General features: G+C 40.7%; 1 protein-coding gene across 4 annotated transcripts in view; it reads right to left on the bottom strand.

The window, feature by feature from the left end:
• The window catches only part of PRKD3 (protein kinase D3), a 51,265-nt gene that overhangs the window by 10,990 nt on the left and 18,793 nt on the right, over window positions 1-21,482 (bottom strand). For all 4 annotated transcript variants that reach the window (XR_014524488.1, XM_083496824.1, XM_083496823.1 and 1 more), the window contains exons 3-13: window positions 17,283-17,421; window positions 16,627-16,758; window positions 15,486-15,643; window positions 13,577-13,766; window positions 12,185-12,262; window positions 9,147-9,330; window positions 7,116-7,239; window positions 6,217-6,294; window positions 5,100-5,376; window positions 3,692-3,744; window positions 1,390-1,462 (exon numbers count right to left, since the gene is read on the bottom strand). Coding sequence is in view for 3 of the 4 variants with exons in the window: in XM_083496824.1 (XP_083352950.1) it covers window positions 1,390-1,462; window positions 3,692-3,744; window positions 5,100-5,376; window positions 6,217-6,294; window positions 7,116-7,239; window positions 9,147-9,330; window positions 12,185-12,262; window positions 13,577-13,766; window positions 15,486-15,643; window positions 16,627-16,758; window positions 17,283-17,421 (1,486 nt within the window). In the remaining variant the exon portion in view is untranslated. The remainder of the gene's footprint in view (window positions 1-1,389; window positions 1,463-3,691; window positions 3,745-5,099; window positions 5,377-6,216; window positions 6,295-7,115; window positions 7,240-9,146; window positions 9,331-12,184; window positions 12,263-13,576; window positions 13,767-15,485; window positions 15,644-16,626; window positions 16,759-17,282; window positions 17,422-21,482) is intronic.

The raw sequence follows: 21,482 nt of genomic DNA, 5'->3' as shown, positions 1-21,482 counted from the left end.
ATACCCACGAGAAGAGAGAGCTTGCCTCTTATCCCCACCTGACATTCACATGGTAGATTTCATGCTTGCATAGGGGCTGTGGCCACATGATCTGTACACCACAATATTAAGAATGTACAGTTTGCATGAATATGGCATCTGCATCTGTTGGACTTGAAGCATTCAGGTTCCTATGCAAATGTGAAGTCTACATGATTATCACATGAGAAAAAGGATGGGAAGTAGTATAACCCTAATCGCAATCTCAGATGAAGCATGCAAAGTGCTGAAGCTTGCATCATATCAAAGTGCTTTCCCCTGCTTAAGGCAATTATTGCTCTGCTGTCTAGATCTCTGTGGTTAAGATCTAATCTCACCTTAAGACCAAAATCCCTGCATGTCCAAGGAGAGAATAACACTTTCATTTTAGTGGGGTGGGCTTCTTCTCAGTCCTTAATTTGCATGGGGATATTTTTGATACACCTTTACTAATATGGGCATTGAGCCTAATTCAACAAAATCATTGTTTAGCTCCACTCTCAAAGTGCAGAAGTGAGAGGCAACAGAGTTTGATTGAAACAAATCAGAATTTCAAAACTTGCTCCTTCAGGGACTCTTCATGTATTACAAACATTATAGCTTTGAATGTGCAAAGAGACTTGCTTATATTCACAGTTTTAGCCACACTCACTTATAAAATAAAATTACTACTTATCTTCCACAGATGAGGAATTTATGTTGAGTTAGTAAAATGGTCCAGAATTACCGAGTGAGTTAATAAAAGGATGAAGATCAGAATCCAGATTCTACCTACAGGACAACCCTAGCTTCTATCACATTGCACTTCAGCTGATATGGAACAAAACATACTAAAGCCTGGATACTCATAACATTAATGAGAAAAGCTGATCAGTTTATTTAAGATATGCACAAAATATACATAAGGGGCAGAAAGAATGCTAAAGAAATGCTACAAAGACACCACACTACTACTATTTTAGAGGCCTAGCTAGACCTCACCTGGAGTTCTTTATTCAGTACTGGTGATTCTGTAATTAGTCAGGGTACAATAACTGCTCTGGAAGATAGTTGCATGGAGCAAGCAGAAAGAGTACCTGCCTTAAAGATTTAAGTGTAAGTAAAAGGTACAAAAAATATAGGCTTATTATCACTAGATTAAAAAGAAAGGCAACCCAACAGTAACATTCCATAACTTCTGCAAGGTAACAGAAGAACCAACTGAATGGGAATTAATGTTGTAAACCAGGCAAGCAATTGCATAAGAGACAGAAACTGTCTCTTGAACTGGAACCACTGAATTACTTTCTCCTAAACTGAGAGAAGATCTAGCATGAAGCAAAGCCAAATATCACAAGTCTGAACTTGCAGTGATTGTTTAGTCAAACTTACCTCCATACACAACACCAAACTGACCAGAGCCAAGCACCTCATCAGCAAAGATCTGGTATACGGAACTGATATCCTAGGGGAAGAGAGGGTGCAGGCAGGGGAAGGTAAATATTATGTTCAATTACTTCAGTGACAGAGGCAGAAGCTTTAAGAGCTACACTTCATGGACACAAAAAGGGAAAGAAAGTCTTTGTTTATAACCCAATTAAAAATTACTCCAAAAAGGGGAGTAAAAAAGGTCCATTCCCACCTGTTAAAACCTGTTCACGCTAGCATTGTTTACCATGTATAGTAACTTGTGTGACAGAGATGAGAACAGCATACAAAAATAACATTTACAAATTTATTTGTAATTTATTTGCAAATTTACAAACTGCAGTGCAATCTGTATTCCTTAAACTTGTCTCCAGCTGTGTAATGATAAAGCATACAAACCAGCCTTTCTGTCAGCATGAATGTGTGCTCATATACTAAGGGCAGTCTATATGAAAATCCCATCAGAACCAAAGATCTTTATTTCTTTAGCATGGCCAGTCAAGAACATTTGCCACATTGTAGATGTAATCTGTATATGCAAAAGAGGAGCTGCAACCAATGATGGATTCCTGACAACTGTACTTGTAGTAAGCACATTGTCACACATATTTGTAATATGAGCAAGAGTAGGGCTGGGCCCCAGATTTGGCATCACTACCTCATTTATGTCACTGGCACAGGGTGAAACTCATTTAGCCACCACCAGACCTGCTCTAAGGTGATCCACAGGAAAACATTCCAGAATTTCTGGGCGCATTCCAGAGAGCATTCTGACCTCACACTAAGCAGTGCTTGACTAGAAGAACCTGTCTGCCTCACAAACAAAAGTCAACCTTGAGATGAGGGAGAAAGAAAACTGAGCACAAAAGTGGAAGCCATGCCCTTTTGATATGGGCACATGAAAGGTGGGGACAGGACACCTACTAAAACTCTAGCCTAGCTAGAGACATTTCCCAAAGAGCTCTTAACAGGCACTGAAGCAACATATGTGAATGCCCAGAAACAAGACACACAGGTCTTCTATCCTACAAACCTGGCAGGCATATCACTAATATAATAAACAAAAGACTAGGGAAGCAGAGTACAAATCACACATCACCTAAACTACCAATAAAATAAAACATTTCAGTTAGGTAAAGGTAAAGTAAATGACCCCTGGACAGTTAACTCCAGTCAAAAGTGACTATGGGGCTGTGGTGCTCATCTCGCTTCAGGCTGAGGGAAGCGGCGTTTATCCACAGGTAGCTTTCTGGGTCATGTGGCCAGCATGACTAAACCGCTTCTGGAGCAACGGAACACCGTGATGGAAGCCAGAGCGCATGGAAATGCCATTTATCTTCCCACCGGAGCGGTACCTATTTATCTACTTGCACTGGCATGCTTTCAAACTGCTAGGCTGGCAGGAGCTGGGACAGAGCAATGGGAGCTCACCCCATTGTGGGGATTCGAACCACCGACCTTCCAATCGGCAAGCCCAAGAGGCTCAGTGGTTTAGACTACAGCGCCACCCGTGTCCCAAAACATTTAAATTATCCTACCAATGTTCTACCAAAACTCCAAATCCTATACATATTCATTTAGATGTTCTGTCAAATTCATTGAGGCTTGCTTTCAAGTAACTGGGGAAAGGACTGCAGCATTTATTTTCCTAGACTATGGGGTTTCCCTCCCCCCCCCCCCAGATAACCTACTATAAGAAGGCATTGAAGTATGGTTTTAGATCAGAACATGGATGCACATTTCATGCTTGGGGAACAAAGTCATTCCTCCTTTTGGGAAATAACTACCAAAAAGGCAGCCCCCAACAATAGTATTTTTAAAAGAAGAAGAAGAAGAAGAAGAAGAAGAAGAAGAAGAAGAAGAAGAAGAAGAAGAAGAAGAAGAAGAAGAAGAAGCAGCAGCAGCAGCAGCAGCAGCAGCCTTAATTCTCATCCAACAACTGATAATGGCTTTACATTATAGGTTCAAAATTTGGCAGTAATCTTTATTGTATTTAGTTCAATTCCTGCATATCAAGTGGGGGAAGGGATGAAACTTAAAAAGTATCATTTACAAGGCTTCTCTTTTTGCATTGCTTACTACTAAAAAGGTTAAGAAACTTTACCATATATAGATTTTTTTCAAACAAGTCATTGTTGCCTAATGGGAACAATGTGTTCTTCAGCTTTTCATTTGTCTTTATCTCCAATTATTTTGATACAAAATAGCCATCGGGGGACAACTGATAACAATCCAGCTACAATAGTATTTACATTTTGTGACTCACCACATTTTCTTGGATCTGGCAATTCGAAACAGAAATGCTGACAGATAATTCTTCTGCAATGAGAAAATATACATGTTTTTAATGTGGAAGCAGTATTACAATGAAAGACCAATGTCCTAGCAGCCAAACATTTATTGACATTCCAATTAATATGTGAAATGTAGCCTTGGCACTCTGCATCACATTTCCAAACACCTCTTTGTGTTCCCCTAACAGACAGCTTTCAAAATCTCCCTTGTACCGAGCTCTACCACCACAACAACACAGAATATTTTTCTTCAGTTCTATTTTGTCACTGGCCATCAACATTGCCCGTGTTCCTCCTTCCTTCAATTTGCTCTCCTTATGTCTCCACCTCGAAGGAACTAAGGAATTTGTAAGCACATGCGTTTTTCTTATGTACAAGTCAAATAGGCTTACAAAATGTATTGCATGACTGTTACATAGGTCTGAACCTAAACACCAGTCTTTGGGGGCACTAAACGTTGCCAGAATCTCCTTTAATTCAACAGTCAGACAACCCAGTCCTGCTTTTCATCACAAGTTCTCCATTCTTTGCCTCTAGCTCAGAGCTGCAATGTGCCAGGGCTCAGCCTTATTTTTAATACAAGGAGAATCACGAAAAATCCAGTCCAAGCTGTTTCACCCCACCACCCTTCTATTTAACCCTCCCTGTCCCCCACCCCACACAAATGCACTGTTCTTGGCTATGAAGCACACATGTTGTAATTCCACCTGTCCTCCCCTCAGGTCATGCCTTCTTTAGCTCAGTGCCTACTCATTTATCTTTCTGTCAGGATTCTAATCCTCCTCTTCACCATCAACACCCATGTCACCACCCTCTCTCTTCCTGCCATCAGTACACAGCTCCTCCTGCTCCTAGGACAACGGTTCTCTGCATGTTTTTTTCTGTAAGCCAAATTGACTTCTCAGTTCCTCCACTGAAGCTGTGTTACATATCAGCATTCTACGAGCAGGGTCCTGCTTGCTCTATAGTTAGAAGATAAATGGCATGACTTCAGATGAGTTTAGTCAATGACTACAACTCACACAGGAAGGGAAAGAATTTTTGGAAAGACTACACTAGCAGCATGAGGCCTGCTTTCAACACCGGGCTAGGAAGAGTTGCATTGTTTACTCATATGGTGTTCCACACAGTTTCAGTTTTAATATCAGGCCCTTAATCGTTACATATATAGAATTAGCAAGACAGGAATCAACTCCGAGAGGCACAGCACTGACGTACTAACTAATGCTAAATATGTAGCAGTTGAAGGTCTGATTCAAATACAGAGCCAGCCCCATGACATGTTGCAGGCATAAGTAACCCATAAAATATTTTGTTGAACCAGGGCCCATTACTTCACAGATCTCCATTAGGAAGAAGAGAGTGCTTCTGTGCTCTTACTGTGATCTTTCCCTTGTCCTGTAGCAGTGCAAATGCTAGCCTGAGGCGTGACTGGCATCAAAGCCTGACGAATAGCTTTCTCCCAGCTCTGCGCTACATCCAGTCCCACTCCAGTAGCAGCCAAAACAGGATTATGATGATTGCTGCCATTGTTCTCGCCAACAAAGTACACCATAGTGTCAGTGATTATTTCAAAGCAGTGTGGGTTGCTGCCTTGCACCACGTTTGAGAAGTCCCGCGGCTGAGTCACCTGAAGAATTTCAGAAAGCGGAATCTCCTAAAGGAAACAAAAGGTGTTAAACACTAAGAGTGGAGGGCATATGCAACAATAACAAAATGTATGCTACTGAACTCAAGTAGAAATATTTTGATAGCACTGAGTGGCCTTGGCTTTAGCCCCTCTTTAGGTTCCTTGGGATTGCACAAATATTACAGTCAAGAAGGGCTGCTAATAAAGTTTTGTCTTTGCTCTGGACCCAACTGGCATTTTCCTCCCACGATACAGTTTGGAATTGCCTTTCATCTCTGGTGCTACATTGTCCACAGAATCAATCTTTCTGTAGCAGCCCAATGACCCAGTTCATCATTACAGAATCACCATACCATATCCAAAGTGATAAGACCTTTCACCATCCACTCAGCAAGCAAACATAATTGCTTATTTTCAGTTTTACAGCCTGTCAGGTGCTTTGTAAGCTTATTCCCAGCTATGTCACAGGACAGGATCAATTTTTGGCTCCCTCAATCCTTTGCCTCCTCCCATATATGCTATCCTTTTCTTCACTAAGTATTCTACTTCTGTTACCCCAGTCCCTCAAACATTCACTAGTCTGGTTTCAAGGGGCATAAAATATCCATGCATGGCTGGGCACTGTAACACACAAATAAACAGATAAAGAACTGTACACAAGAGACACGGTGCACCTTCATTAAAAGAACATCTCAATCTTAACATACCTATGATATTTAGGTTTCAACAGTTAATACACAAATAGAGTATTGTGCAGAGAAAAGGATGTAAATGAAGGATTTCAACTACAGATTAACATTAGGGGAACAACACTTTAGATGGAAACTGATATAAGTAAAAAAAAATGAGATTTATATTATCACTTACCTTGTAATACTTTGTCCCAGATTCGTTCTGAAATAGTGTAAGACATTTACTATCCAGCCTCCAGTAATGTCTTTTTCTCTGCAACAAATATGAGACGGTTTCTCTTTAAGACACAGACATTGGTACCCTATAGCAGAATCCGTGTTAGCAATTTCAATGGCCTGTACTGATGATGACCTTTAAAGGTTCTATCAGCTATGCTTTTTCAAACAGTGCCTACTCTAAAGCTCAAGCCTGTACAGCAATGCATAGGATCAAGATGTTTCTCAGTACCTCCTGTGCCCCCCCCCTTTTTTCTGTGACCACCTCCTATCCCAGGGCAGCAGCAGTAGGTATCACTGTCCCAACACTTTGGGAAAGTCCCCATCAGGCAAAGAGGGTAACTTTAAGACTCAAGACATCTGAGCAGGAAAACAATGGAAGGGGGAGGACAATACTGTGACCCCATTTTCTAGCTGCTCCTCAGAGGCTGCAACAGAGATGGCTCAGGAAACTTGTCTTGGATAAGGGAGACCCTACCACACCATTGTGATCCTGAGCCCAACATACAAACAAGGCTTCTGTTGGTTACAATGGCAGACAGAGCTCAGCCAGTACAGAGAGTGCTTTCTCCTCCCATACCTAGTACTGAAGAAGCCCTGCTTGCATAAACAGAGCAGCACAGATCATTTCCTTTCTTGGGAGTTTTAAAGCAATTTTTAAAGCAAAAAATAGGTGAGGAATTTGTGGTTCTCTAAATGTTGGACTACAATTCCCATAAACTCAGCTATTTGTCACGCTAGCTTGCTTTGAAGGAGTTGGGAGCCCAACAGTATCTGGAAGGCCACAGTTTCCCCATACCAGACTTAAAATAACTAAAAGTAAATATCACACTGAAAAGTAGAGGTAAAATTACTGACCAGGTTGTCTCTGCTAGTGTAATGAACCATCCATCCTTCCTTCACCATTGTACTGCTCTTCCTCTTTGTGTGCTTGATTGATTGCACAACCCTCATTAATGGAATATTATTGCTTGTCGATGGGCTGTTGAAAAAAGAAACGCATGTCTCTAATCATACATATTTTAGCACACCCTATAGCTGTGCTATAATTCAGGATAAACTTCAAGTAGAATATTCTTGACTATTACTTGCACCTTAAACAAAAATCTTCTAAAGATAAAACATTATGTAGGGCACATCATGATCATACAGATGACAAGAGAGTTGTTTTTAAAATCACTAACCCTCCCCCACCCAGATTAGGCAAGACACGTTACCATGTTAAGGGGCTATGACACAGTTTTAGATAAGGAGTCAAAGTCTTTTACAACATTATAGAAGATGCCAAGGCAGACTTATTAACTCTTGGGCAGCAGGTCACAGTAAAGCCCAAACCTGCCCTATGAACCAACAAAACAAGAGGTCCTAGATCTCTTTCATCAAACCAAGCCTGAATATAAACTCAGCCCTCTTTCCACATATACACACATCCAACAGCAATTGAGACAGTAACAAAGAGCAAAAATCTTATCCTAAATTAAATCTTATCGTAAACTAAAACCATCTTCCCGTGCTCCTATTTTTCTTGAAGGGAGAGATAAGTACTATAGCAGCTATCCTGAATCGTGCCCAGTAGGATAGGAACTCAGCTCCACTTCCACTCTGAAATCTTCTCATGGGAGGAGAGGACAAGCACAGCCTAAGAAAGATGGTACCAAGCAGGGCCCTGCATTCTGGCTGCCATGTACTGAGTCCAAGCCCTGTCTGTACATTGAGGGTGAGGAACCTTTCTCAGGCCAAGGGCTACATTCCCTTCTAAGCAACCTTCTGGGAATCACATGCTGGTGGGAGGCAAGGCCACAAGCAAAAGTGGGGACGGTAACAGAAAGAGCCGTCAACATGAATTTTACTTTTGTACAGTAGACTAGTTTCTACACACATCCACCCACTCTTCTCTATCCTCCATGCAGGCAAGCAGGAAGCGTAATCAGAATCTAAGGACATACACCCTCCACACAAAAACACTCAAGGAGGGTCAAAGCAGTGCTACAGAGGGGTATGGCCTTGGCAGAGGAGCTGTGGCCGGGAAGAGTCTCAAGGACTAGATAGAGAGGCACGGAGGGCCACATCTGGCCCCCAGGCATGAGGTTCCCCACCCTGCTACAGAGGAAAATGATTTGAAGCACACAGTAGACATGAATTGAGCTTTAGGTAGATAATGGTCTTGCAATCCTCCCTTTCATTCTCACTACATCCCAGTGAAATCTGTCTTTATTATTCCTACTTTACAGTATGGAGCTAAGGCTTAAATTTCTTTAAGGCCACCTAATGAGTCCACGGCTGAATACTATTCTAAATCCATTGCTCTATTTCCATAAACTACACTGGATCTCATCTTTTATAAACAATAGTATGAGCTGTAATTCAAATAATTTACTCTAGTAGTACATATACGAGTAAAAACACATAACCCTTTAGAGGTCACATCCAATGAGCCAAAAGTTGTTTCCTTTAACCTAACTTGCAACACACACAAGGAGCAAAATTGATTCCTTATGTAACTCCATTCAATCAATTGACTTGCATTAGGACTGGAATGAGTTTGGCCTAAGGTCAGGAGAATAAAGTAGCCCTATAAATCTAGGTCAGCATAACATTTTCCATCAACTAGTCAGTATAGCTAAGCATTCTTCAATAATGTAATTTATTTCCATGTTGACGCTCACAGGGGATTCTACTTCCAATAGGTTCAAGCCTACATACTTTCACATTTAATCAATTCTGTTAATTCCTGTTTTTCACTTATGCTGAAGAGTGAGAAAGCATCTCTTGTAAAACCAATAATAAATAATAAAAAGTGAACAACAAAATTCATTCTCCTCTCAACAGAAAAAAATCTTTAATAGGGAGCTTCACAGACATGCAATGCAATGCTTTGATTTTACAAACCTGATAGTTTTGACAGCCTCTTCATCTTTGTCCCCATCTAGATCTGCTGGATCCATAAAAAACATTTTGTCTTCTGGGGGAGAGGGTTCTTCTGTATCATCCAAGCTCCTACCTCCATCACTGTTCATTTCACTGCTGTCAACCTCCATTGGCATATCCATATCTTGACCTGGACTAGCCGGTTCTTATTCCATATAAAAACAAAAGGTTCCAAAATATTATTATTCATTCATATTATTCATGTTAGAAAAATCATTTACATCACAATTTTAGTCAGGAATGAATTAGAAATCTGTTGCAGCCGTCAGTACATATGTAACAAAATCAAATATACTCAATCAAACACAGCCAAGACAGGAGAAAAAGTAAAAACAATTGGGCTATGTTTTTGTTTTACTAAGGCCACTTCATGCTATGTAGGTACTTCCTGACACAGGGCAATTCTCCATCAGTGGAAAGTTGGCATCATCATAGTTCTTCCACCTCCTGTGCCAGCCAACTCCCTCTCCTCTGATGCAAGAACATCATGACTATGTCTTTCCAGGGAAGGGTGTGGACAGGATGGGAATCAGAGAACAGAACTCTCTTTACACCTGGTTCAATACTAATGCAAGTTAAACCCAGCTTTCTGCTGCTTCAAACAGAGCAAGGCAGCCAAGGATAGGCAGCCAGAACTGCCACACACAGGGTTGATTTTTCTAGTATCTTTAGACAGGCACAGAGACAAAATAATGAAGAAGGAATTTTACACAAACATGCTCTCCAACATTTCTGCTTTAGAAAAGATTCTGTAAATTCTCCCCTACACAGAGGAAATTAGGAGTTATGTAATGCTAGCAATTAAAACAGAGGTGTCAAACTAGGAAGCCAGTTCCATCAGAGTGCAAAGGGTATAATACATCAATGGCAGCTACTGTGAGGCTCCAGAATCAACTTCTGGCATTGCGTTGCCCAACTTTTTTGTGCAGTGGATAAATCTGAGAACCTGAGAAACTGTTCTGCGCACCGCAACCACACTTACACACATTCAAATTTCCACCCTGCTATTCATTAGGGTTAACCTTCCCTCCCAAAAGAAAGATCATGCCCGTCCCCCCAACTACTAGGCTTGAAAAAAGCCTTGCATTGGAGTCAATTTTCAACCCTAATTTTAGTGAGTTTTTCAAGCTGGGCAGGCGAGTGTCACAGCTCAGCATACAAAGGTTAATCCAAACACACACACACTGTAATATGCTTGAAAATAGTCTTCTACTGACTACAGCAGAAGAATTCTTTCAAGTTTTATTGCAACAGGGGAGAAGCAGCGGGATGCTGAAGGCACCAGTGAAAGCATATGCTGTCCAAACATATTATCTTCTCTCAATTTCAGTATCTAATGGAGAGATCCCAATCCCCAGATCCCACGGCTGGTAAGGTCCAGAACTGCACATAGGTAGGTCCCCCCACAGACCTCTACCAAGGGGGCAGGCACCACCACTGCAGAAGCCCCTATTACGCCTGCAAAGGTGCAATAGGTTTATATTACCAACACAGTTACCACTGACAACTAGGCCCCAAAGCAACTTATGCCCCCAAACTTGGGATTCTGAAGGATCCAGCAGAGGCTTGGATCCATTGAATCCAAGACCCTTCATTCTCCAAAAAGACCCTGGACTGGGCCTTAATATCATGAGACATTGGGGGGGGGGTTCCAGATCAGGATGAGGGGTGGGAAAAGTTGGAGGAGTTAGCCCAGGTACCCTGAGGAGGGACCCGTTGAAAACCACACCAATTAGGCAGAACAGGGAGAGAGAATAGAATGTGAAGTGAAACTATGTAAAAGGAAAACACTGGGTAAGGTCTGCCCCCTCCTCACTTCCTGCCCTGGCCTGCACAGGCCAGCAAGACTTTGGAGGGAACAGTATATTCCCCACTGTGCATCCTACACTTCACCAACACTGAATCCCACTTAGAACTGCGTAGAAACTCAACGGAAATTGATGGTTTGGTGTCCTTAGTTAGGGCACATAAGTCACATCTAAAACATCTGCCTCACATGCATGTGAGATTGCTTACCCCATTCTGACCCCACGGGGTGGGGCTGGGGAAAATCAGGTAATTTGCCCATTCACACTTCTTATCCCTTCCATCTGCATATGTGATGAACCTCAAAGATTCCAAGAAGAACTGCCTTCCCTTGGTTGGTGGATACCTTACCTACCTGGCCAGCTAACCGCCACCACCCCCAACTGAATCTTCAGAGGGGTTTTTTTTTAAAGAAAGGGCAAGGTCTTTAAATGATCTCCATCTCTCCCTTGAATGCCTTCTATGAATTGCCTGGGATGACCCATGCTGTTCTGCATGTCAGCTGAAAATAATTTGTAAATTACTAAGCTTGCCTTGGATAGCAAATAGAAGTTTCCTTATATTTAAAACAGCTTTCTATTTCTTCCAGTGCTTTAAATAAATCTGCTCTTGTAATTTGAACTCTGGGATTGGTTATGTTTTTGCATAGCTGTGGGATCTGGTCTACTCACCTTGCCTCGCATTTCCGCACCCTCTATGCTTTTAAGGAGAGAAACTGAGAATTACATATTGGACTGCTGCCATAAGCAAGGCAGGAGTCTAGAAAAGCATTCCCCGCTCTCAGAATACTATAAATACTTCAGGTCTAGATTTCTTTACTGCCAGACCTAGTAATACTTAAATGGGAAACGGTGGTGGTGGTGCTACCCAGCATAAATTACCCAGAGAGCCTTGCAGCCTACCCTAGCACAATATCCTATGGCTCCTCAGACACTCTCCTAGGGACCACAAGACTGAATACTCTTTCAATGGAAATTCACTATCAGCTTTGCTGAAGAGACCAAAGTTGTTAATATATTTCACTTCAGCAGATAGGGAGCACATTCAGTCAACTCAAGTATGTAAAAACATTTACAAAATACCCAAATTTAAATATATACGTACTTCTATCTCACCTTTTAAATATATTGCAAGTCACACTGAAAATCAATGCACAAATAATTATTTACGATTCAGAACATGTTTGCTCTTACCTCCATTGAACACAACTTCTCCAAGACAATCTTTGGGTACTTTAGAAGCACAACGTTTGTGACAGTTAAATCTGCAGTCTAAAGCAAGAAAAAAAATTGTTTCTTTCACTCATACATTTATGGAGAAACTCTTTAAATATCCCTTACATGACACCTACATTTTATTTATTTTGGGGGTGTATTTGTATCTAAGCACTCACCAAGTAGCCATGTGCAACAAGAAATTGCATGCAGGAGTATGAACCATCCCTCCTCTCTGCCTTCCACAGAAACCAAGTGGGCTGCCAGTGGAGAAAAACCAGTAGAAAAATGCCAGCAGAGGAAAGGCAGCACAGAAAAGCAATGGGGTGCTGGAAGAACACAGCTAGGCCCCAGCAGGTTCTTTTTGCAGGCTTATTTACCACTGTTATGTTCTTGAAAAGGATGTCCCCAGACTGTTTCTTTTAAATTGTACATAAAAGATTTTGTGTGTGTTAATTTGCAAACTTCATTACTGAACTCTCTACTTTAAAATATCTCTACTGCTATGAAACTAAAAAACTAATCCCTACACAAACAACGTATTATTGAGTGCCACAAGTAACTAAGCACTTCACATACAAAATATAAGACAAGGGTTCATACCAAGTAGTAAATATACAGAGGCATATGTCTGCGGGGGGAAAGAAAAAAGATGATCCATGATCTGGAGACACAGGCTATTGATGGCATATAAACAACAAAACTATACTGCCATGTTGAATCACAGATTACATTTGAGACTTGGGAAAATAAGTGGGTTTCTCAGCTAAGTATAGTAATACTATATTTTACACACTCCTTAAAATTTTAATAAGAGTATAAATTAAATGCAAACAGCTTTTTTTAAAGTGGGGATGGCTTTATAAATACTTGCTTTGCCAATAGGCTACAACAGGGATCTGCAACTAGAGGTTAATCTGCTGGACCACACCCCAGCCTCCCATCTGGTCCCTCACATCTCCTTCATTGGAGGTTTTTTAAGAGGTTGAATGGCCATCTGTCAGGGATTCTTTAGCTGTGATCCAGCATTGCAGGGGGTTGGGTCCCTTCCAACTCTACGATTCTATGATGCTGTGCATATCAATTGCAAAGTTTGTGGTCCCATGTCTAATACTAAGAGAGTGAAGGTGAGAAGGTAGGAGTTTCTGTACACTTGGGATCTTCTATGTTTGTGAAAAACCACAATAGTTTTGCCTGGTTTTTTACTTCTTTTTTTTAAAAAAAAGCTACAAAGAGGACCTAGTGGAGTAGTTCAAAGCTTGCATCCCTTCTTGCTGAAATAATTTAAACTCAGGCTTTGGGTTTATGGCTAAGAATAAGAAAAAGCTGTACAAATAACAATATTAACCTTGCAGCAGTGAATACTCTTACCTTTACACTGCATTCCTTGGCGGAAGAGACCCTTGAGCAATCGTTTGCAGTACTGGCATATGGTGGGTCGAGTGTAAGAATGAACAGCAAAGGTATGTGGAACCTTCACCCTGCAGAGCACCATCTTTTCCATCCATATTGGACGCCCACTCCAGGAAGGAATCCTCTTACTGGGCTCTAGAAGGGGACGCTGAAAAGAAAAGCAGACATGCAGGGCGTGAACTTGTGGTGCAGACCTAATTCTCCTGATATTTTCCCTAGGCTCCTATCATTCCTAGCTTCCCAATCCTTTCCGGGCCTCCTTTACCAACAAGACTAGAGCAAACTAAAAGGCAACTGGTTGGCCACTGTGAGAACAGGATGCTGGACTAGATGGGTCTTTGGTCTGATCCAGTAGAACTCTTCTTACGTTTCTACTTAAGCCTGGAAAAAGTAGCCATAATATGGAATCTAAATAACACAGAAGCCATATATTACTACACCAACCTAGGTGCGAGCTGAAACCAAATTGTTGGCATTTACCAGTGATATTAAACAGCCCTCCTTAATACTTCAGAAGACATCCGCCATCACTTTTAATACGCTCCATGCCTTGTTTTTGCTATGGCCACCAGCTGGTGTTAAGGAATTAAAGTGAGTGAGATGAGGGTTCAAGTCAGACTGAGGGTCTGATCTAACCTGATCAAGCCCTTACTGGATTGCAGATGGGGTGGATTTTTATTAATTTAATACAACTGTAACATCTACACTCATGAATAGAGCCATCTACCTTTCAAGCAATAGGACACTGCTGAACTATATATTCATCCTATTACATTCAGAATAGCAATAAATCAGGATATTAAATCCTACTTTTACCTAATATATATGTAGTATTTCCATTGTTAACCTTTATCACCTAGTGTTAAGTGATTGATTTGGTTATAAACACACACACAACACACAAAAAAAGAAAACCATATTAAATTTGCTGTGCTTTGGAGGGGTAGAATAAGAAAGGGGAAGTTGTTAGTGATTATACCTTGCATCACACCCTTCAAATGATTTATGGCAACATGCACCATGCCAAAAATGGGATATTGTCATGTATTGGTAAGTGTACGGCTTACAGATTTAGCATCTTGTCACAATTACTTCACAAATCTGAACCATTAAACCATTTGTTCTTACATTGATATCCTCTCTCTCTTCCATCATGGAACCCAAGGTGGCATAAATTGTGTTCGCAGGAAGTCACCCATCCAAGCACTGACCAGACACAGACCTACTGAGCTTCAGCAAGATGGTGTCCTCACACGATTTCAGACTATACTTTATTATTTTATTATGCTTTTATATTTTTTATATATCAGTTTTGATATTTTGTAGAAGAGTGCTTTAGAAACTTAGCAACAAACTTTGCAGGGAAAATCTCTGAAATTGAAAATCTACTCTAAGGCTATTTGAGCAGCTGAACCTCAGCACAAATTAAATCAGAACACGGAGAAGAAGAAGAAGAAGAAGAAGAAGAAGAAGAAGAAGAAGAAGAAGAAGAAGAAGAGGAGAAGGAGGAGTTTGGATTTGATATCCCGCCTTTCACTCCCTTTTAAGGAGTCTCAAAGCGGCTAACATTCTCCTTTCCCTTCCTCCCCCACAACAAACACTCTGTGAGGTGAGTGGGGCTGAGAGACTTCAAAGAAGTGTGACTGGCCCAAGGTCACCCAGCAGCTACATGTGGAGGAGCGGAGACGCGAACCCGGTTCACCAGATTATGAGACTACCGCTCTTAACCACTACACCATACTGGCTCTCCAGGAGCCCCACATATTTACGAAAGGAAGGTTTGGGGTTATGTGCCTTGACACATGACAGTAGCTTATGCAAATTGAATGGAATCCCACCTTAAGAGAGAGAAAAATCATCTAAATACCTCTTCTGTGACTGCGACTGTGTATTCAGTTTGCACTGATCTTGGGACTGAAAGTGCAGATCCTGGTAAAGACACATTAGATAAACGCCTCTTTCTTACACCACTGCAGTTGTTTGGGATCTTGAAGGCGCATCGCTTGTGGTAGTTTAATCCACACCCTAATAAAATTAGCATTAGGGAAGGGAGATAAACAACTTATTATGAATGATACCATTCATTTAAATAGAATTGACAGTAATAAATTAGGATCATATTTTCAGAAAAGACAGATCAAGCCAAAACATGGTGAATTTGACTCTCAATATTATTTTAATAATCTCCTAGCACAACGGAGTGGTGGTGTAATTATCAGCAGATCTGTGTAATGCATGGAATTTTTTTGGCCTGAATACTTGCTTTTCTGACCCTGCTTCACCCTAGCTAAAGCCTGAAAACGGGGCCTGTTATGCAATACATGTTGCTGCTGATCTTCCTCAGCTCTCTTTCCCCTGGCAGACTATCTAAACAATGTACTCCTGGCTCAGCTGGAACCACAGGAGTTGAGTAAAAGCCAATAAGCATGAAGTGTCGTGTTACTAATACCTGGACAACAGCCTGTTGACAGGAGAACTGAGGAAGGTACTGCAGCCAACTGAACAAGGGCCACATGAAAAGGTATGCCCATTCAGAACTTTATTTGCATGTTATAAAAAGCTGTGACAAGAAAAGGAAACATTTCTCTAATCAACACGTCAGACCAAAACATTTGTACCAGCATGTTTGTCTGCAGCATTGGCAAAATGCTACAGCTTCCAATGTTGCACTGACATTAGCTTTGCATACCCTAAACCTAATATGACAGCCCTAAAACCCTTAGGATTGGGTTGTTTATATCTCTGTAGCACTGTCAAACAGAAATTTTGCTTGCCACAGAAGAAAGCCATCATCGGGGAGGATGTGGTTGCTGACTTGGTAAGACTTTTAGAAAAACAAATTCAAATAATAACATGTCTTGCTCTTTGAGTTACACCTACTATGTTTTATTTTTAAATATGACTGAAGTAGAATACACAAAATCACTGAAAGTGTGTATTGTCATGGACAATAGATACATGGACATAGATACATGTCATACTTAAGATGCACTTACTGACAAACTTACCTTCACATTTCAACCCTTGTCGTACCAAGCCCCAAAGCATCTCTCCGCAATAGTCACAAAAAGTGGGAGCCTTGTAAGAATGCACATATAGCATATGAGGACGAATCTGGAAATCTTCGACTGTAGCCAATGCTTTTAAAAAATACATTATAAAACAGGAGTGAGTCCCACTTGATTACAGCAATATTTATAGGTATGATTGACTGGAATGATTTTTTAAAATAATGGTAGCCTCAGCAAACTGCCTTTGGTAGAAACTGATGACTATGCTCAACTCCTACAAAGCATGCATTGTAAGACATACAACTATATACATTTTTTAAAAAAACAAAAAACAAACCTGTTTTTTTTAATAAAGGTTGTATGAAGGACTTTCTACACTATTTAGAACACAGTGATTGCTATTGTAGATCAAGTAACTGACAATTTACTAATTCCAAAAAATTCAGAAGATAATTAAGATTATCCAATTGTTACACACAAATTCAACCATTTTCATCTGTAGAAGCTGGTTCAGTAAGGTGTCATTTCATCTACTTTATTCCAAGTAACCTTTAATATTTATAAAGCAGTCCACAAATTTCAACCATTTTGAAGCAATGGTAATATCATGGCTTTATGTAACAACAAGGGAACCACATTGAAAACCTATTTACCAGAGAGAACAACCTCAACGAGGTCACCTTCACGTATTTCTTCAGCTGATGTAATCCGCTGTAAAATATTTTCTGAGTTCAGGTCATGGCGGAACAGGAGAATTTTGTCATACATGCCAAAAAAACCACACTCTGGGAACTGCAACAACAAAAAATCAGACTCCAAATTACAGCATGTCATAATTTGCTCATCTCAACTGAGACAAATCTCCAACTATTGCCACTACAGAAATCCTGAATGCATGCATTCTCCTTAATAACTTCTGAAAAATAGATGTGTTGATGAAGATAAGCTGAAAGTTAAAAGGTTTGCAACAGAGGCTACCTAATGTTGAATGATATAAAGTTTTTGTGCTATTGTCTCATTGGCCTTGATAGAGTAGTTGGTGATGAACTACAACATACAAAAACAGCTATCCATAAAAAAAATATACTTGCCTTGCTAATACTGTAAGATTTTAAAGCAATGAGGTGAAATGTGTTTTTTTCAATCTCAAACATACTCAAATCTAATTACAGGTTAGATGGGCCACACAACCATGTGCAATATAGGTAATGAAACCATAGAATAAACATGCATAATATCTCCTCTTCAGATAGAAGACATAGCAAGTGAAACTTGGCGCATGCTACTATTGGTATGTGAACCAGGCAGAAGAAATACTGACTAGAGGATTCAGATAGATTTCTCTCTCTCCCCATTTCTTATTTATATAGGGAAACAGCCAGAAGCCAGCTAAGCGTGTATGATTAAATGTTCCAGTGTTCAGATCCATTCTATAAGGTGCATGAACTCCAGAGGTCGGAACCTTTCTATGTTACAAAATGTACACTTTCCTGACAACTTTCTGAACAAACTGTAAAATTAGTTTTATTTATTTAAGGAACTTTCTTCCCACTCTTCTGCCAAAGATGACTGCCAGAGTGGCTTACAAATGGCACTGATAACAATCCCTGCCCTCAAATTTACAATCTAAGATACGTAATAAAATAGGAAAATGACTGGAATGGGGGGGGACGACAGGAAATTTCTTACTTACAGAGGAACGACCAGCTAGGAAAAACTTAAGGAGAGGAGCCCCAATGGACTAGCTGCTGTTTCTGATAAAGAAACTATAGGCAAGATGTTTTTGCATCATTTCTTCAAAGTGTCAACCAGATTTGATGAATGAATATTGTGTTTCGCATTGCAACCTATTCTAGAGTAGGGTGGTCCCTTGAGACTTTTTGGTGGTCCTCAGCAACATTTGGCACACACACACTAGCCCTCACACTGCCTTGCCAAAGCCAGGTAAGCAAGATACTGAGCTGTGGGAAGCATGGGTGAGGGCTCAGACAGGGTCTTAAGAGTGCTCCCACCTCCATCGCAAAGCCTAATTGGTGCTTTCCCAGCTTTGGGGAGGAAGAATAAGGGCTCTAGGACCCTGCCAGTGTCTTCTGCCTCCTTCCCAAAGCCCTGAACCTCCCTTAGCCAGGATTAGGAAGCGCAAGGGCGGGGGGGGTGTCAACTTTTGGCCTTGCTTCCCCTATGTGCAACAAGGCAGTGTGCAGCCCAGGGGTTCCATGTTGTACTACCTTTGCAGCCCACTTGCTATGAAAAGCTCAACCACCCTGTTCTAGAGGCTCCTCCCTTCAGTATGAGGGATGGGATCATTTCCATTTGATGGGGAGTGAGATAGGACTACATTTCTCACCTCACCAGAATGTCCCCGTTATCACCACATCCTTGGTTGCTACCTAATTCACAGTCTATTTACACTAACAAGAGTATTTAGGTTTTATGGTTACAAAATTGTTTCCAACCAATACTTTTATCAATAAATCAGTGTATCATCAAAGGTCAGCAACAAATGGAAAACGTGGGTTTCAATCCCCATGAAAGCTTATTGTTCAAGAGAAGGAGAACATGCCAATATCAGTGAGAGACTTTTGAATAGTCATGATGTAAGGAATTTTAGTGGCAGAAAAAGCCAAGCTTCATGATGGTTCCTAAGCAGAGAACTCCTGAAGTTGGTGGGAGATGAAGAGAATTCCAGTTATTTATCCCCAGCCCCACCAGAGGAAGTTTCCTCCAGCCCCACAATAAGGTAGACCTGGAGAAATACGCCTTTTCTCCTCCCTAAATTACTTTTGGAGATGGGCTGTGTCCCAGCACGTCCTATAAATGCTTGGATGTGTGCTGCCCAAAGGCCTTGTCGCTTTTGACAAAGAGAAACACTAAAAGGTGGAACAGTTTGTCGCAAATTTGTTCACTAGCTTAAGCTGATGAGCCTTCTATTGTCCTTGAGGAGGTTAGGAAAACCCAGCATTAATGAGCAATGCTCTATTTACTGATTAGAATCTCCCTGCCTGAATTACACCTACTTTTCTAAACCAAATGACTAATCACAAATCTCCTGCTCATGGAAAGTGTTTCTGCTTCATTTTTGCAATCCACCTTTTCCCTCAGCCCAGCCAGAATCCTTAAGAGAAACTTTACAGGGATGGGAAAGTCACATTCCATCAACACCCTTCAGCTGGCATTCCTCTGAATCGAAGCCATTGGGTTCAGGTAAACACAACTCAAATTAAAATTACACAGAAATATTATTTCTATGAAGCAGCCATAACTTTCACTTCCCATTTTGGAACAAACTATCTAATCTGTACAATTAAAATGTTGCAACTATTAAGTTTTATTTGTATTAATATTTTTTCTGCTTCAGATGATCAAGAACTGGGAAATTGGCAGAAGATATTGGACAGGATTGAGGAAGGCTCTTACTAAACAGGCCCCAATGCACAAGGATGGACTTACAGTCCCAAGTTTGTTAGTATACTATGAAGCCACAGTTATTATGTTGGCTGTGTTCAGAGACATCAGAAAATACTGAAAAACACATGGTACCAATTAAAACAACTCTGCACTGCTATATTATTAGAAGTGCTCCCTTGGATCTCTAAGAATGAAACAGATTACTAAGAAGAGTTGAGATTAATTGTACAACAATTTATGAAAACATGGGGTACATATAAAAAAAATAACACCCAAGGATGTATCCATTAGCCCCTGTGGTAAGATGTGAAAAGTTTTGTCTGAGAGGTCAGTTTTATGCTTTGCACAATTGAGAAGTGAATAAAGTGTCAGCATTTGGTGAACTGGCAGTAGATGGGGAGACATAATCTGGACAGAAGCTTGCTCAAACCCAGAGAGACAGCTTCATTTCCCTCCTCCCCACCTACCCCCCCAAACCCCATAATTTTGCTGTTTTCAAATGAATAGTTAAGACTTTCCTATACACTTAGGAAGTAACAGCTTAATAAGTTTGACATATGTGGTGAATGTAAGGATCTCTACATTGTACATCCTAACTAGCAGTATGAAGGGGAAAGGTACGTAAAAGTTAAAGGAGCTGCAGAAAAGAGATCTGAGAATTACAATATAAGAACCAAAATGAAACAATTCTTCATTCTCTTAGGCTACCAGCTCTGTCCAGGATGCAATATAGAAGTAGAAGAAGAGTTTGGATTTGATATTGCGCTTTATCACTACCCTAAAGAGTCTCAAAGTGGCTAACAATCTCCTTTCCCTTCCTCCCCCACAGCATTTCCTGCTTGGCAGGGGGTTGGACTCGATGACCCTTGTGGTCTATTCCAACTCTATGATTCTATGATTCTATGAAAGACTCTGTGAGGTGAGTGAGGCTGAGAGAAGTGTGACTAGCCCAAGATCACCCAGCAGCTGCATGTGGAGGAGCGGGGACACGAACCCAGTTCACCAGATTACAAGTCCACCGCTCTTAACCACTACAATATAAATGATTGTTATGCTGGTGCTCAACACCAGGCAGGCATAATGGGATGTTCTCAGTTCCATCATCATCATCATCAATTTATTACTTGCCTTCTAAACAACCATTTCAAGGTAATTTACAAATAACATAATGAAAAAGTTAAAAACACAAAAACTTCAAAACAAGACTAAAACTCGATCAAAGTGGTCACTCATGGTAAAGGACCATTTAACAAGATGGAATAGCATTTCAGAACAAAAATGTCTTCAATTGTTTCCAGAAAGTGCAAGTAGTGGGTGCCCGTTGTATTTCAACAAGAATACTATTCCACAGAATAGGAGCATCCAAAATAAAAAAATCCTGCTCTGAGTTGCTGCTTCTGTTTTACAAGTTAGACATGCATAGGTCCACCCATATAGAGCTTCTT

The sequence above is a fragment of the Podarcis liolepis genome, assembly GCF_965112155.1.
Source record: "Podarcis liolepis genome assembly, chromosome: 3".
Classification (NCBI taxonomy): Eukaryota; Metazoa; Chordata; class Lepidosauria; order Squamata; family Lacertidae; genus Podarcis; species Podarcis liolepis.
Note: the sequence above shows the minus strand (reverse complement) of the source record. Positions and strands in the feature narration are given on the sequence as shown.